The following is a 16,448-nucleotide window of genomic DNA, read 5'->3' on the forward strand; positions in this document are numbered from 1 at the left end:
CAAAACCAAAAGAATGAAAAAATGGACAAAATGTTAGAGTAGAGCAGAAATCAGCTGACCTCTCCTAAAGTCCCTTCCAAACAAACTCCAATAGAATTCTGGAGAAGCAGAACCAAAAAAAAGGTCAGCCTTTTTCCAACCGAAGATGACTTAGGAGGTCCACAGGAAAGCAATAGTGCAATAATGGTGACCCATGGGAACTCAGGTTAGGCTCTTTCTTGGGGGGCGGAGCCAAGATGGTGGAGTAGAAAGACGCACATACACATAGCTCCGAACCCACAACACATAGAAAGGCTACAAGGAAGTAACTCACGGCGAATTCTGCACCCAGAGGTCACGGAACATTGGAGCGAGGGAGATTTCTGTTCCGGAGAGACCTGCAAACCTCTCACGGGGGGTCCTTCGCGCTGCGGACTGGGTGCCGGGACTGGGAGCTGAGTGCAGCTCTGCAGTGGCCGCGACGCCGAGAGGAAAAGATCCGAGCGGGCTACGGGGACGGGATCTCCAGCGGCCACGCGGGTCCCTCCACCCATAGAGGGACCTGCAAACCTCTCACAAAAGGTCCGTCGTGCTGCAGACACGGAGCCCGGCCAAGACCTGCTGTGGCCGCAGCCATTGCACCGAGAGAAACAGATCCGACCAGGCTTCAGGGACGGGATCACCAGTGGCCGCACAAGTACCTCCACCCACAGGTGACGGGGGTCGGTGAGAAAGTCTCTTTGGAGGGTCGAGAGGGGAGTGGGGTGCTCCCATAACTCAGGCCCCCCTGGGAGGTAGAAGCTGAGAGGCGGCTGCAGACCAGGGCTCCCCAAGCGGGCGGGAGCCTGAATCCATTGTGGAAGGTCTGTGCATAAACCCCCTGAGGGAACCGAGCCTGAGAGGCAGCCCTGCCCTGACCTGACCACCTGAACTTAATCTCACACTGAATAGCAGCCCTGCCCCCGCCAAAAGCCCTAAGGCTGGAAGCAGCATTTGAATCTCAGACCCCAAACGCTGGATGGGAGGATCAGGAGGCGAGGCGGGTGTGAGGAGAATATTCAGAGGTCAAGTCACTGGCTAGGAAAATGCCCAGAAAAGGGAAAAGAAATAAGACCAGAGAAGGTTACTTTCTTGGAGAACAGACATTTCCTCCCTTCCTTTCTGATGAGGAAGAACAATGCTTACCATCAGGCAAAGATACAGAAATCAAGGCTTCTGTGTCCCAGCCCACCCAGTGGGCTCAGGCCATGGAAGAGCTCAAAAAGAATTTTGAAAATCAAGTTAGAGAGGTGGAGGAAAAACTGGGAAGAGAAATGAGAGAGATGAAAGAAAAGCATGAAAAGCAGATCAGCTCCCTGCTAAAGGAGACCCAAAAAAATGTTGAAGAAATTAACACCTTGAAAACTAGCCTAACTCAATTGGCAAAAGAGGTTCAAAAAGTCAATGAGGAGAAGAATGCTTTCAAAAGCAGAATTAGCCAAATGGAAAAGGAAATTCAAAAGCTCACTGAAGAAAATAGTTCTTTCAAAATTAAAATGGCACAGATGGAGGCTAATGACTTTATGAGAAAGCAAGATATCACAGAACAAAGAGAGAAGAATGGAAAAATGGAAGATAATGTGAAATATCTCATTGGAAAAACAACAGACCTGGAAAATAGACCCAGGAGAGACAATTTAAAAATTATAGGACTACCTGAAAGCCATGATCAAAAGAAGAGCCTACACATCATCTTTCATGAAATTATCAAGGAAAACTGCCCTGAGATTCTAGAACCAGAGGGCAAAATAAATATTCAAGGAATCCACAGAACACCACATGAAAGAGATCCAAAAAGAGAAACTCCTAGGAACATTGTGGCCAAATTCCAGAACTCCCAGGTCAAGGAGAAAATATTGCAAACAGCTAGAAAGAAACAATACAAGTATTGTGGAAATACAATCAGGATAACACAAGATCTAGCAGCCTCTACATTAAGGGATCGAAGGGCATGGAATAGGATATTCCAGAAGTCAAAGGAACTAGGACTAAAACCAAGAATCACCTATCCAGCAAAACTGAGTATAATACTTCAGGGGAAAAATTGGTCTTTCAATGAAATAGAGGATTTTCAAATTTTCTTGATGAAAAGACCAGAGCTGAAAAGAAAGTTTGACTTTCAAATACAAGAATGAAGAGAACCATGAAAAGGTGAACAGCAAAGAGAAGTCATAAGGGACTTACTAAAGCTGAACTGTTTACATTCCTACATGGAAAGACAATATTTGTAACTCTTGAAACATTTCAGTATCTGGGTACTGGGTGGGAGTACACACACACACACAGGCACACACGCACACATACATAGAGACAGAGTGCACAGAGTGAATTGAAGAGGATGGGATCATATCTTAAAAAAAAAAATGAAATCAAGCAGTGAGAGAGAAATATTGGGAGGAGAAAGGGAGAAGTTGAATGGGGCAAATTATCTCTCATAAAAGAGGCAAGCAAAAGACCCATTAGTGGAGGGATAAAGAGGGGAGGTGAGAGAAAAACATGAAGTCTACTCTCATCACATTCCACTAAAGGAAAGAATAAAATGCACACTCATTTTGGTAGGAAAACCTATCTCACAATACAGGAAAGTGGGGGATAAGGGGATAAGCAGGGTGGGGGGGGTGATAGAAGGGAGGGCATGGGGAGGAGAGTGCAATTCGAGGTCGACACTGATGGGGAGGGATAGGATTAAAAGAGAATAGAAGTAATGGGGGACAGGATAGGATGGAGAGAAATATAGTTAGTCCTATACAACACAACTACTATGGAAGTCATTTGCAAAACTACACAGATTTGGCCTATATTGAATTGCTTGCCTTCCAAAGGGAAGGGGTGGGGAGGGAGGGAGGTAAAGGGGTATAGAAAGTTATCTGGCCCTACAGGACAAAAGAGAAGACGGAGACAAGGGCAGAGAGGGATGATAGAAGAGAGAGCAGATTGGTCATAGGGGCAATTAGAATGCTTGCTGTTTGGGGGGGGGAGGGGACAAAAGGGGAGAAAATTTGTAACCCCAAATTTTGTGAAAATGAATGTTAAAAGTTAAATAAATAAATTTAATTAAAAAAAATTTAAAAAAAATATTTCAGGCAAGGAGATGGACATTCAAAATAAGGGATTTCCAGACCTTCCTGAAGAAAAGGCCAGAGTTCAATGGAAAATTATATCTTCAAATACAAGTCTCAAGAGAGGCATAAAAAGTTAAACGGGGAAAAAAACGTTATTCAATATGAGCAAACTGTTTACATCCCTATAAGGGAAGATGATACTTGTTAATCTTTAGAACTGTATATTTATTATGATATTTAAAAGGGATATACATAGATAGATGAAGTGGGTATAAATTAAATGATGTGATGCAAAAAATGTCATTTAAGGGTGCAAAGGGATTGTAACAGGAGATGTGAAAAGGAGGAGGCACAAAAAGGTAAATTACATCACTGGAAGAGGCACAAAAACAGATTACAGTAGAGGAAAAAAGGGGAGGGAGATGAGCACTGTTTGAGATTTACTCGTATCTGATTTGGTTCAAGGAGGGAACAACAAACTCAGTTAAATATAGAAATCTAAATTGCCCTACAGGCAGTAGGAAGGGAAAAGGGGAAAGAAAAGGGAGGGGAGGTTAAAAGGGAGGGAAGAAGTATTAAGGGAAAAAAGGAATAAAAGGGAGGTGGGCTGATACAAGGGAGGGAAAACTGAGGGAAGAAGGTGGTCAAAAATTAAACCTTTATTGTGGAGGGGATGAGAAAAGGGAGAACTAAAAGTATAAGCAGATGGAATAAGGTGGAGAGAAAGACACTAATAGTAATAATAACTGTGAATGTGAATGGGAGGAACTCTCCCACAAAACAATGATGGACAGCAGAATGGATTAAAATACATAATTCAACATTATGTTGTTTACAAGAAATATATTTGAAACAGGGGAATACACACAGGAGAAAGGTAAAATGTTAGACCAGAATATATTATATTTCACCTGATGCAAAAAAAAAGCAAGGGTAGCAATCCTAATCTGAGACAAAGCAAAAGCAGAAATAGATCTAATCAAAAGAGACAAGGAAGGAAACTATATCCTGCTAAAAGGCACCAATGCCAAAGAAGCAATATCATTACTAAGCCTATATGCTCCAACGGGTATAGCATTCGAATTCTTAGAGAAAAAGTTAAGGGAGTTACAGGAAGAAACAGACAGCAAAACTATACTAGTGGGGGACCTTAACCTCCCCCTCTCTGAACTTGATGAATCTAACCTCAAAATAAACAAGAAAGAAGTTAAGGAAGTGAATAAAACTCTGGATAAAGTAGATATCATAGATCTCTGGAGAAAAGTGAATGGGAATAGAAAACAATATACCTTTTTCTCAGCAATACATGGCACATATACAAAAACTGACCATGCACCAGGAGGGTATAAAAACCTCACAATCCAGTGTAGAAAGGCAAAAGTAGTCAAGGTATCCATCTCAGTACATAATGCAATAAAAATTATATGTAATAAAAGGCCATGAAAAGATAAACTAAAAATTAAGTGGAAATGAAATAATCTAATCCTAAAGAATGAGTAGGTTAAACAACAAATCATAGAAAAAATCAATAACTTCATTCAAGAGAATGACAATCATGAGACAATCTACCAAAACTTATGGGATGCTGCAAAAGCAGTTCTTAGGGGAAGTTTTCCATCACTAAACGCCAACATGAATAAAATAGAGAAAGAGTAGATCAATGAATTGGGCATGCAGCTGGAAAAGCTAGAAAAAGAAAAACTGAAAATCCCCAAGTAAATACTAAATTAGTAATACTGAAAACCAAAGGAGAGATTAATAAAATTGAAATAAAACTATTAAATTAATAAATAAAATAAAGACTTGGTTTCATGAAAAGAACAATAAAATTGATAAACTTTTTGTCAATTTAATTAAAAAAAAAGAAAACCAAATTACCAACATCAAAAATGAAAAGGGTAAACTCACCTCCACGAGGAGAAAATTAAAACAATAATTAGAAATTACTTTACCCATAAATGTGACAATCTAAGAGAAATGGATGAACATTTTAAAAAATATAAATCACCAAGATTAACAGAACAGGAAGCTAAATACTTAACCCCATATCAGAAAAAGAAATTGAACAAGACAGCAATGAACTCCCTAGGAAAAAATTTCCAGGGCCAGATGGATTTACAGGTGAATTCTATCAAACATTTAAAGAACAGGTAATTCTAATGTAGACTCTTTGGGAAAATTCATGAAGGAGTCCTACCAAATTTTTTTATGATACAAATATGGTTCTGATACCTAAAGCAAGAAGAACCAAAGTAGAGAAAGAAAATTATAGACAATTTCTCTAATGAATATAGATTAAAAATTTTAAATAAGATATTAGCAAAAAGAATACAGCAACGTGTCACAAGAATAATACATTATAATCAGGCAGGATTTATACCAGGAATTCAGGGCTAGTTCAATATTAGGAAAACTCTCAGCATAATGAATCATATCAACAACAAAACTAACAGAAATCACATGATTATCCCAATAGATGCAGAAAAAGCTTTTGACAAAATACAACACCCATTACTATTGAAAACATTGGAGAGCATAGGAATAAATGGAGCTTTCCTTAAAATAATAAGCAACATCTATCTAATACCATCAGCAACCATTATATCCAATGGGGATAAGTTAGATGCATTTCCAATAAGATCAGGGATAAAAGAAGGATGTTCATTATCACTACTCTCAATATGGTACTAGAAAATTATTGCTTTAGCAATAAGAGAAGAAAATAATTGAAGGAATTAAAATAGGCAAAGAAAAACTAATTTGTCCTTTTGTGAAAATGATATAATATACTTAGAGAATCAAGTAAAAAACTACTTGAAATAATAAACAACTGTGGCAAAATTGCAGGTTACAAAATAAACCCACATAGATCATCTGCATTTCTTTATATTACTAACAAAGCCCAACAGCAAGAGATAGAAAGAGAAATTCCAAATCTCACTATAAAATATCTGGGAGTCTACCTGCAAAAACAAACCCAGGGAGTATATGAATACAATTACAAAACACTTTTCACACAAATAAAGTCAGGTCTAAGTAATTGGAAAAACATCAGCTGCTTGTGGGTAGGTCAAGTCAATATAATAAAAATGACAATTCTACCCAATTTAATTTACTTATTCAGTGCCATACCAATCAAACCATCAGATAATTATTTTCTAAAGTTAGAAAAAATATTATCAAAATTCATCTGGAAGAACAAGAGGTTCAGAATGTCAAGGGAATTACTGAAAAGAAATGCTAGGGAAGGTGGCCTACACCAGATCTCAAATTGTATTATGAAGCAGCAATTATCAAAACCACTTAGTACTGGCTATGAAATAGAGGCGTAGACCAGTGGAAAAATTTACGTATTCAAGACACAGTAGTCAATGAATATAGCAATCTATTTTTGATGAACCCAAGGACCCCAGCTTCCGGGATAAGGACTTACTGCTCGACAAAAACTGCTGGGAAAGCTGAATAACAATGTGGTGGAAACAGGGCATAGACCAATGCCTGATACCATACACAAGAATAAAGTCCAAATAGATACATGATCTATGTATAAAGATTGATATTATAAACAAATCAGGGGAGCAAGTAATAGCGTATTTCTCAGATTTATGGAGAATGGAGAAATTTATGACCAAACAAGAGATAAAGAACATTATGAAGTGCAAAATGGATAATTTTGATTACATGAAACTGTAAAGTTTTTGCACAAACAAATCCAATGCAACCAAGATTAGACGGGAAGTAGAAAACTGGGAAAGAATTCTTCCAATTAGTGTCTATGATAAAGGCCTCATTTCTAAAATATATAGAGAAGTGAGTCAAATTTATAAGAATACAAGTCATTCCCCAATTGATAAATGGTCAAAGGATATGAATAGACAGTTTAGAGAGGAAGAAATTAAAGCTATCTACAGTCATATGAAAAAATGCTCTAAATCACTACTGATTAGAGAGATGCAAATCAAAATAACTCTTAGGTACCACATCATACCCATTAGTTTGGTTAACATGATAAATCAGGAAGATGATAATTGTTGGAGAAGATGTAGGAGAGTTGGAACACTAATTCATTGTTGGTGAAGCTGTCAGCTGATCCAACCATTCTGGAGAGCAATTTGGAACTATGCCCAAAGGGCTACAAAAATGTGCATACCCTTTGACCCACCAATATTGCTTCTAGGACTGTATCCCAAAAAGATCATAAAAATGGGAAAGTGTCCCACATGTACAAAAATATCTATAGCACCTCTCTTTGTGGTGGCCAAGAAGATGACCATCAACTGGGGAATGGGTGAACAAGTTGAGGTATATGAATGGAATGGAATATTATTGTTCTATAAGAAATGATGAACAGGAAGACTTCAGAGAGGCCTGGAAAGACTTATATGAACTAATGCTGAGTGAAAGGAGCAGAACCAAGAGAACACTGTCCACAGTAACAATCACAGTGTGTGAGAAATTTTTCTAGTAAGACTTCACAGAAATGCAAGAACCTAAAACATCCCCAAAGGACTCTTCAGGCAAAATACCATCCACATCCGGAGAAAGAACTACGGATTTGGAATTTAGAATGAAGCAGAATATTTTCTCTTGTGTTATGTTTTGTTTCAGTTTTTTTTTTCCTCATGGCACCCCCTAGTCATTTTAACTCCTCTATGCAACATGACTAATGTGAAAATGTGCTTAATAAGAATGTATGTATAGAAGCCATATAAAATTGCATGCCATCTTGGGAAGGGAGGGGGGAGAGAGAGGGAGAAAATCTAGGACTTATGGAAGTCGTTGTAGAAAAATGAAAACAAAAAAATTAAAAATTTTTTAAAAAAATAAAATTTTAAAAAAGTCATTTAACTTCTAAGTGATCTAGGTCACAGAATAAGATGAATATGCAATTGGGAACATTTAAGAAAATAAATTAAAACACAGATAATGTCAATTTGTAGTTTTCTACATCAATATGCAACCTGGATCTTTTTCTATTTGAGTTTGATGCAACTAATGTAGGTAATTTATAATTTAGAGAATTATAAATTATAAAGAAAATGCCAACTTGTATTGCTGTAGTCTGCTCATCCAGAGTTTCCTATACCAATAATGAAATCACACTTCCAGTTCTATACATACACACACATTTGCGCATGTGTACGTATACATACACATATATATATAGATATATGTAAACATTTTTCTATATAGACACATGCATATCTGTACTTGAACATAGCAATGCATATATATAGGCATATATACACCTATCTGCGTATATATATATATATATATATATATATATATATATATACACACACATATGTGTGTGTGTATATATGCAAATGTGCACATTATGTTTATTTATACACATGCTACTGTAAAATAACTACCAAAGGAAAAATTTCCTGGTCTTAATGGATTTTCATAAGAATTCCATCAAAATTTTAAAGAATCCATACCAGCACTATACAATTTATTCTCAATAAGTGAATGAAAAAGCACCCTTCTAGGTCAATCTCCTAAAATCCTAACAAAGGCAAGATAAAGGAAATAATTAGAGACTAATATTACTATTGATTCAACAATTTTAAATAAAATCCTCTCAAATAGGCTACAGTAATTTATTCAAATAATTATTACTTTTTGAATTACTCATAAAACCAAACTGAGTTTATGCCAAGAATATAAGAATGATGTGACATTAGGAAAAAAATTAATGTATTCAACCACATAAAAACAACCTAAACCATATGATTATCTCAAAAGATGCAGAAAAAGCCTTTGACAAAGTTCAACATTCTTGTATGTTTTGAACTCTCCTTATCTCTCTGTCTCTGTCTCTTTCTCTTTCTCTTTCTCTCTCTGTCTCTCTCCCTCTCCAGAGTATAGGCAGAAACTTTTTTAAATGTCACAAAAGGTATCCATTTGAAACCAAAAGCAAGCATCATCTGTAATGGGGACATACTAGATTAGAAGCTTTCCTAAAAACACAGGACTCAAGCAAGGATGCTTAATATTTTTTATCTTTCCAGAGATGCTCACAATAGCAATTAAACATGACAAAGAAATTAAAGGTGTAAAGATAGGCAAAGAGATACAACTTTCCTTATTTCTTGATGAAGTAAGAATGGCATTCTTGGTGGTGCTGCCTAGTCAAGGTTCTTGTGCCTATCTGTTCACTGGTAGTAGCTGGGGAGCAATTTTTTCTGGTAGTTGTCAGAAATGTTGGCCCCTTCTTCACAAATATTTCTCCTTTCAAACATGCCTGAAAGGGCTAGGCTAGGAGGTCTGATAGTTTGGGGAAAAATGATCCAAGGCACTCAGATTCAGGGTCCTGAGTTGTAACATCATCTGATAAAATTGGAAATAACTCTGGCAGAAATTAGTCTGAAAAAACATCTTATATTCTAAAATAAACTCAAAATGGATACTTGATCTGAACATTAAATATCATACCTGTGAGACAAGGTCCTCGCTAACAGAAGTGATTTTATATATGATCACTGACTGACCTGCCTATATACCAGAAAGTTTTCATCTACCCAACAGTTGGCTTGGTCAGGAACACTGAGGGTTATGAAAGCAAGGTTAACAAATTATCAACTTAACAAATTTAACCTAATCCAGGTATGTAAGGGGAGTAAATTTTATTAATCACACTGTCATTGTAGTTAGTAATGAGTTGGCAGCACAGATCACCCACCAACTGGCTACTCCTAAAGCTCCCCCTGCTACTCAGTCCCTGTGGATCTACCTAGTAACAATAGTCAGATATAAGGGAGGAGAGTAAGGGGATCTGAGCTCAATTGGGATACAAGGTCTGATGAATGCCCAATCTATTTTCATCATTGTTTGCCCAATGGTAGAAAGGGCAAGGAAGTAATACATATTTGCATGTCTATGAATAATAAACTGAATGACTTCTGATTTTTTGAGGACTTATGTTGCTTCTCAAAATCTCCTCACACACAATTCCCTCACAAAATCATAAAATAAAAATCAGAAGAGAAGCTGATGACATACATTTCAAAGCTATGAGTAGGAGATGTACTATTAATCAAGCATGAATTAGAATTAAAAAATACATGATTTTGATTATACGAAATTAAAAAGGCTTCTGTGCAAATTAAATGAATACATCTAGGATAAGAGATGTGTTCAAATGGGGGAAAATAAATCTGAGTATCGATTTTCTTAGATGGGTTTGCTACCCAAGATATGTGTGTATTCATACACTCAATTCTCAACATTCATGGATTCAACTTTCACGACTTCAAGTATTTGTATAATCATATTTGTAACCTTAACTACACTTTTACTTTGGCAACAATGAACGATTACAGCTATGTGCATTAGAGAAAAAAAATGAGAGGCAGTTAATCCCTAAGTTTGTGGTATCCCACTAGGCACTGCACTAGTCTGTGCATTCAGAATGTTGGAAGTAAAGTTGAGACCCCTCCCATTTCAGCATCTTCTGACAGCAGTGACTAAAGTTCCAGAAATCTAAAGAACAGCCGAGGTACAAATGTTTGCAGCAGTACAGTATTGTCTGAAATCAATTTTTTAAAATTAAGATTAGCAAAAAATTCACATAATTCTAGGGAATTACTAGCAAAAAAATGTTTTACATATTACCAGTGTTACTATGTTAACTTCATTTTATGGTTTATTTCATGGTTACTCAGTTAGGAAAAGTACATATTATATGACAATGTTTTGTTATAAAGAATTGTATGCAGAAAAATGTATTTTCAGCAGTCTCTAGGGAAAGAGTTCAGCTTTGGTGGTCATGGGAAGGTAACACCCTATCTTCCTAAAGATTTAATGTATCAACATTCACATTTTATATTTTCATGGCATATTTCTAGGAATGTTACCTCTGCAAAAAGTTTATGACTGACTGTTTATACATACATACGTATATGGAGGAGAAAAAAAGATATATATATATATACATATATATACAAACACAATACACAAAGATGACCAAAAGCTAATTTCCAAAACATAAGTGAATAAAAGATTTCAAAAGAATTACAAAACTATCAACAACCATATGAGAGAATAATAATAAGAGAAACGTACAACAAAACAATCCTGGAGTGTTATTTCACAGCCAAAAATTGGCAAAGATGACACAAGATGGGAAATCAATGGAGAGGTTATGGGAAGACAGACACACCAGAGCATTTGAAGCTGAGGATCACTACGACCATTTTAGAAAGCAATTAGTAATTACTCAAAAAAGTGACTAAAATTAAAATATCCATATCCTTAGACCCAAAGATTCCACTAGAAGGTTATTCCACAAGGAAGTCACTGATAAGAATAAAGTTCTAATCTACACACCCACACACACACACACACACACACACACATATGCACCCCAGAAAATTTTTGGTAGCAAAAACACAGAAATCCAATAAATGCCTTACAACTTAGAAATGGCTAAACAAATTGTGGTATGAATGTAATGGGATTTTATTGTGTTGGAATGAATGATAAATATGATTAATAAAGAGACACATGGAAAGATTTACATCAACTGACGAAAGGTGAAGCCAAGAAGATATAAGGAAATTCAGATTTCCTAATCACAGAAGTTGAACAACTACTGGTGATCATAGCCATCTCTTTGTTTATCTGAGGTAGAATAAGGCCTAACTCCTGGATGTTAAATATGCTGAGAAACTGGTATCTGTGAGGATAGGAATATATATGTTGAAATCGACTAATTAAAGGACAGAGTTGTGATAAGGAAGAAAAGTGTGAGGTAGGTTTTAAAATTCATGAGAAAGCCAAGAGAGTATGAGTATAAGCTAGATGGTGAATCAAAAGGGATGTGTAGCAAATTTGAAGGCCTTCATATGGCACTTACTATGTCTAAGACGAACTCAAACTCCTGGCTTTTCTTTCTTTGTGTGATACTGATTATCACCAGTATAACATTTATGCTTAAATGTGGTGATCAGAATTGGGATTGGGGGAGAGGAGGGAAAGAAATGGCCCATATATGGGAGCAGAACAAATATGTTGAGAAGAGAGGTGGAAAATTACCAAAAAGGAAGGAGAGAGATTCTCCTTAGATAATGGGGAAGAATTGAAGCAAAGGCAGACTTTTCATTCATTCAACTATATAAACTTCCCTAAACTAGTCTGAATCTATGAAGCTTTCTTATGATTAAGTTTTAAAATATTTTTATAAATGCTTATGTTCACTACCAACTACAGTTTTTGAAAAAAACTGTTTAAAACAAAACCAGAAAAATACTTTGTAGTAAGCAAGAAAACAAATTAAACAACTAAAATACCTTGCAATTATTCTAAAATAGTTCACTGAATCTATCAGAAAATACATTCAAAATTTATAATGTTTTTGGCAATCTACAGCATAAATTGTAAGTTTAAATAATTTAAATGCAGGGTTCATATGCAAAATCTAATAGTGCTAAAGAAAGAATGAAGCATATTTATATTTAATTAATCTCAGTTTTATTCACGTAAACTTTTTAGTTTTAATTTGCAACTAACAAAGAAGACTTTTATTTAATTTGTTAATTGCTACATCTTTAAACAATTTCCTGAACTGGATGCCAACATATCATATAATGCCATAAGAGAAACCTGCAGTTTTGTAGTTACCTCGAACGACATAATTATCCAGAGCTGCTTCCATTCTCTCCAGTGCTTCAGTTCTATTAGAACCATAAGAAATTAACTAAAAACAAAAATAAATATTTAATTAGGGTAGTTCAAGGAGATAGAAAGACAGACAGAGAGAGACAGACAGATAGGAGGTAGATAGATAGGTAGATAGAGACAGATGATACAGGGTGAGCTGATTATGAAGGAATGATATCTAAAAAATAAAATTAATGAATGAGAGAGGAATATATTGGGAGGAAAAAGAGAGAGATAGAACAGGGTAAATTATCTCAAATAAAGGAGGCAAGAAAATGGTTTCACAATAGAGGGGAAGGGGGAGAAGTGAGAATGAATGAGTGAACCTTACTCTCATCAGGTTTGGCTTAAGGAGGAAATAATATACATACTCAATTACGTGTCTTTCCTTACCGGAAAGCAGGGAGAAAGTGTGTGTGTGTGGGCGGGTGGGGGGGGGGGAGGGTGTTGGAAAGGAATGAAAGAAAGAAGAGGAGATTGGGGGAGGGGTAGTCAGAAACAAAATCTTTAGCAAAGGGATAGGGTCAAAGGAGACAATAGAATAACTGGGACATGGGATGGGGAAGTCTTCCACAACACGGCTATTATGGAGGTGTTTTGCATAAACTACACTGAAGTGCTTGCCTTCTCAATGGGGGGGGAGGGAAAAAGGGAAAGAACTTGGAACTCAAAAGTTTTAAAAACAAATGTTAAAAAATTGCTTTTACATGCAACTGGGAAATAAGATATACAGGCAATGGGGTACAGAAATCTAACTTGCCCTTTAAGAAAGTAAAGGAGAAGGTGATAAGACTAGGGAGAGGAGTAATCAGAATGCATTCCACCTTGGAGTAGGGGGAGTAAGAAGATGGAGAGAAAATTTGGAACTCAAAATCTTATGGGAATGAATGCTGAAAATAAATATTTAAATATATTTGTTATATTAATATATATATTTTAAAATAAATATATTTAAATCTTTAGACAAATAAATAAATATTTGATTTGGGCCAGCTATTTAAGAAGACTATGACAATTTATTCTAATAAAAATCTTCATATAACTGTATATATGTAATTACTTATACACATATATGCATATATGCATATATATGCATATATACATACACCTATATACATATATGTATGAATATATCTAAAGACAGAGAGAAAAAGTGAAAGTTTTCAAAAATTATGTTTAGGGATGTATATGTGTCTATAAGATGGTATGGTTCATTAGTTACAAAACAAGTAAATAAGCAAGCTGAAATCCAATCAATATTAAGATCCATGCTATTTTCAATGGGTTTGTTGCCTTTTTCCACATCCCATTATATTGACAGAGGTCTGATGTGGAATGCTGACATTTATCTGATACAGTAGGAGAAAAATCTATCCCATGGAGGTTAGGTTGTTTTTTCCCTAAAAGAAAACAAAGCTGTCCCTGAGAATTTCTTGGTCAAGGGGACTAAGGTTTGAACCACTAGTATAGCTTCCTGGTCATTTTAGTATAAATATCCGAACAAAAGAAGTTATCCAGTTTTATACACCCTGTGAAGTAGGCAACCTATTTGGCAAATATGGAAGCAGAGGGCTGTGCCCAACTGAACCAGTGCTACATCTTTGCTAAATATTCTTTACATGTTACTAAATAAATTTTTAAGAAACTAAATGTTAGATAGTCCAACAAACTAGCCTGAGTCAGGCCTACCACAAAAATATCCCCTTAATTCTTTTGGTATTCTTAAACTATCATGCTAGATCTATCAGTCTTAACTAAATGAACTCTGAAAATAGCTTCACTTAAGTTATTCATTTAAATCAATCATGCTATGGACCATTCGGTCCACACTTTACTGTGAGTATTCAAATGAAATGGATAAAGGCAAAAGAGATGGATATCAATTTTTAAAAGCTTAGTTATTTCTGATATTGATTTGCTGGCCAAAACGCTTAAGTCTTCAGTTTCTGTTTTGTTCATAATTTTTTTCTCTCTCACACACATCATCTTTTCTGCCTATAAAAATCTTACTTGTTTAGGTTATAGTCATTCTGCAAAGTCTGAATCTTTAAATTTTCTCAGAGAAATATCCAGCAAGTTGGATTTACTTAAACATAAGTACATTTGTATGCCTTCGCAAGTGGAACATTTTAATATTTAAATTTTTAAAAAATTTATCACACATAAAGATAGAACATACCTAGAACTCATTAAATGGAAAATTACAACTTTGTCATTAGAATGGAACTAATACACAATGGAGAGGGAACACTGGGTTCCTTACAGTATGTTTAATCAATATGATTGTTTCCTTGAAAGAGTGATGCTAAACTCTTTAAACATTAAGCCAAATTCTGGGAAGAAATTTCATTCTTGAGGAAACTTCTGGGATGAAGTCCATCTCATCATAATGAATAAAGAATTTCTAAGAATACTGATCATTTCCCTTGCTAAGATCCAAGAGCACTACTTTCAGTATACTCAAACTTTCCTTTAAGGGAAAAAAATGTTCTAAATACTTCATAGATAGACAGGCCCTTGAGCAACTGTGAACGGTATACAGCCCTGCAAGGCATCAAGAAAACACACCTGCTCTCTTACAGAAATAAGGTACAAACTTTTGATTAGTTAATTCCTTAAGTAACCAGCTATGTTTTAAATTAGTTACAAATTACAAAGTGGCAAAAGTCCATTTGCATCCAATATATACTGCAACCTACAGGAAAAAGAGCAGTTATGTCTTTCCTCGATCCCTGGTCATTCATGATTTACCAGCCTTTCCTTTCACTCAGTTACTAACATTTATCCTACGAGTTTTATTATTTTTATCATTTGCATATTAGCATATGTATTATTTAGTAGACATAAAAAAACTATACTGTTTACGATTGTCCAAATTTTTTTATTTTACTAAGACTAAAGGGAAAAAAACAAAACTAATAATGCACTTTAAAATCTTTTTAAAAGGAAAAAACCTGCTCTCCTTTCACTATCACCATTTGTACTAATGTTTCAAATAATCATACAGCACATGACTCACATGAAAGGCAAAATTTTTTTAAATGTATAATACATGCATTGTCTTTTGAGTAAAAATGTCAAAGAAGATGGTTAAGAAAAACAACTAACTTTTGATATCATTGGATCATAATAAATGCTGATATCACTTCCTGGTTGAATCCCACTGTCAACTCGAACCTAGGAGAAAGATAAAGAAAAAAAGCAATGAAAATTATTCCACATTTAGTAGACATTTTTTAAACAGGCCAAATTGTAGGCAAGTTAAAGGGTAAATATTCCTCTTACGCAAAATACTTTAAATTTTCTCCCTATTCTAATGGGGAAAACCCATATATTATTTACTCTGAATTAATATTTCTCCTTTAAGGAAAAGACAAAAGCAATCTAAAGCTACTTATTAACCAAATCACTTGTGATCTCTGAAAATACAGTAGAACAAATTGCTTTGTTTCCACTCAAAGAAAGGACCATAAGGAGCAGCACAATACATGCATATAATAAAATGTTTTTATAAAGTAAACAGAACTTCAGGATGCATTTATTATTATTTGTTGGTGGCTTCCACCTGGAGCCCCTTCTAAAGCACGTTCCCCACCATACCCTTCTGAGAGCTCCAATGGGGACACAAATTCAGTAAGAGCTTATCAGTTATTATGGGAATACAAGTCCTATGGCTTTCATGTCTGGAACACTTTCTTTTTC

At 35.4% G+C, this 16,448-nt stretch overlaps 1 protein-coding gene across 3 annotated transcripts in view; it reads right to left on the minus strand.

Moving 5' to 3' along the window:
* The window catches only part of PCCA (propionyl-CoA carboxylase subunit alpha), a 492,766-nt gene that overhangs the window by 235,796 nt on the left and 240,522 nt on the right, over positions 1 to 16,448 (minus strand). For all 3 annotated transcript variants that reach the window (XM_072622036.1, XM_072622038.1, XM_072622037.1), the window contains 2 exons: positions 15,855 to 15,923; positions 12,708 to 12,783 (listed from right to left, as the gene is read on the minus strand). In XM_072622036.1, the coding sequence (XP_072478137.1) occupies positions 12,708 to 12,783; positions 15,855 to 15,923 (145 nt within the window). The remainder of the gene's footprint in view (positions 1 to 12,707; positions 12,784 to 15,854; positions 15,924 to 16,448) is intronic.

This window comes from Notamacropus eugenii, chromosome 6, assembly GCF_028372415.1.
Source record: "Notamacropus eugenii isolate mMacEug1 chromosome 6, mMacEug1.pri_v2, whole genome shotgun sequence".
In the NCBI taxonomy this organism is placed as follows: domain Eukaryota; kingdom Metazoa; phylum Chordata; class Mammalia; order Diprotodontia; family Macropodidae; genus Notamacropus; species Notamacropus eugenii.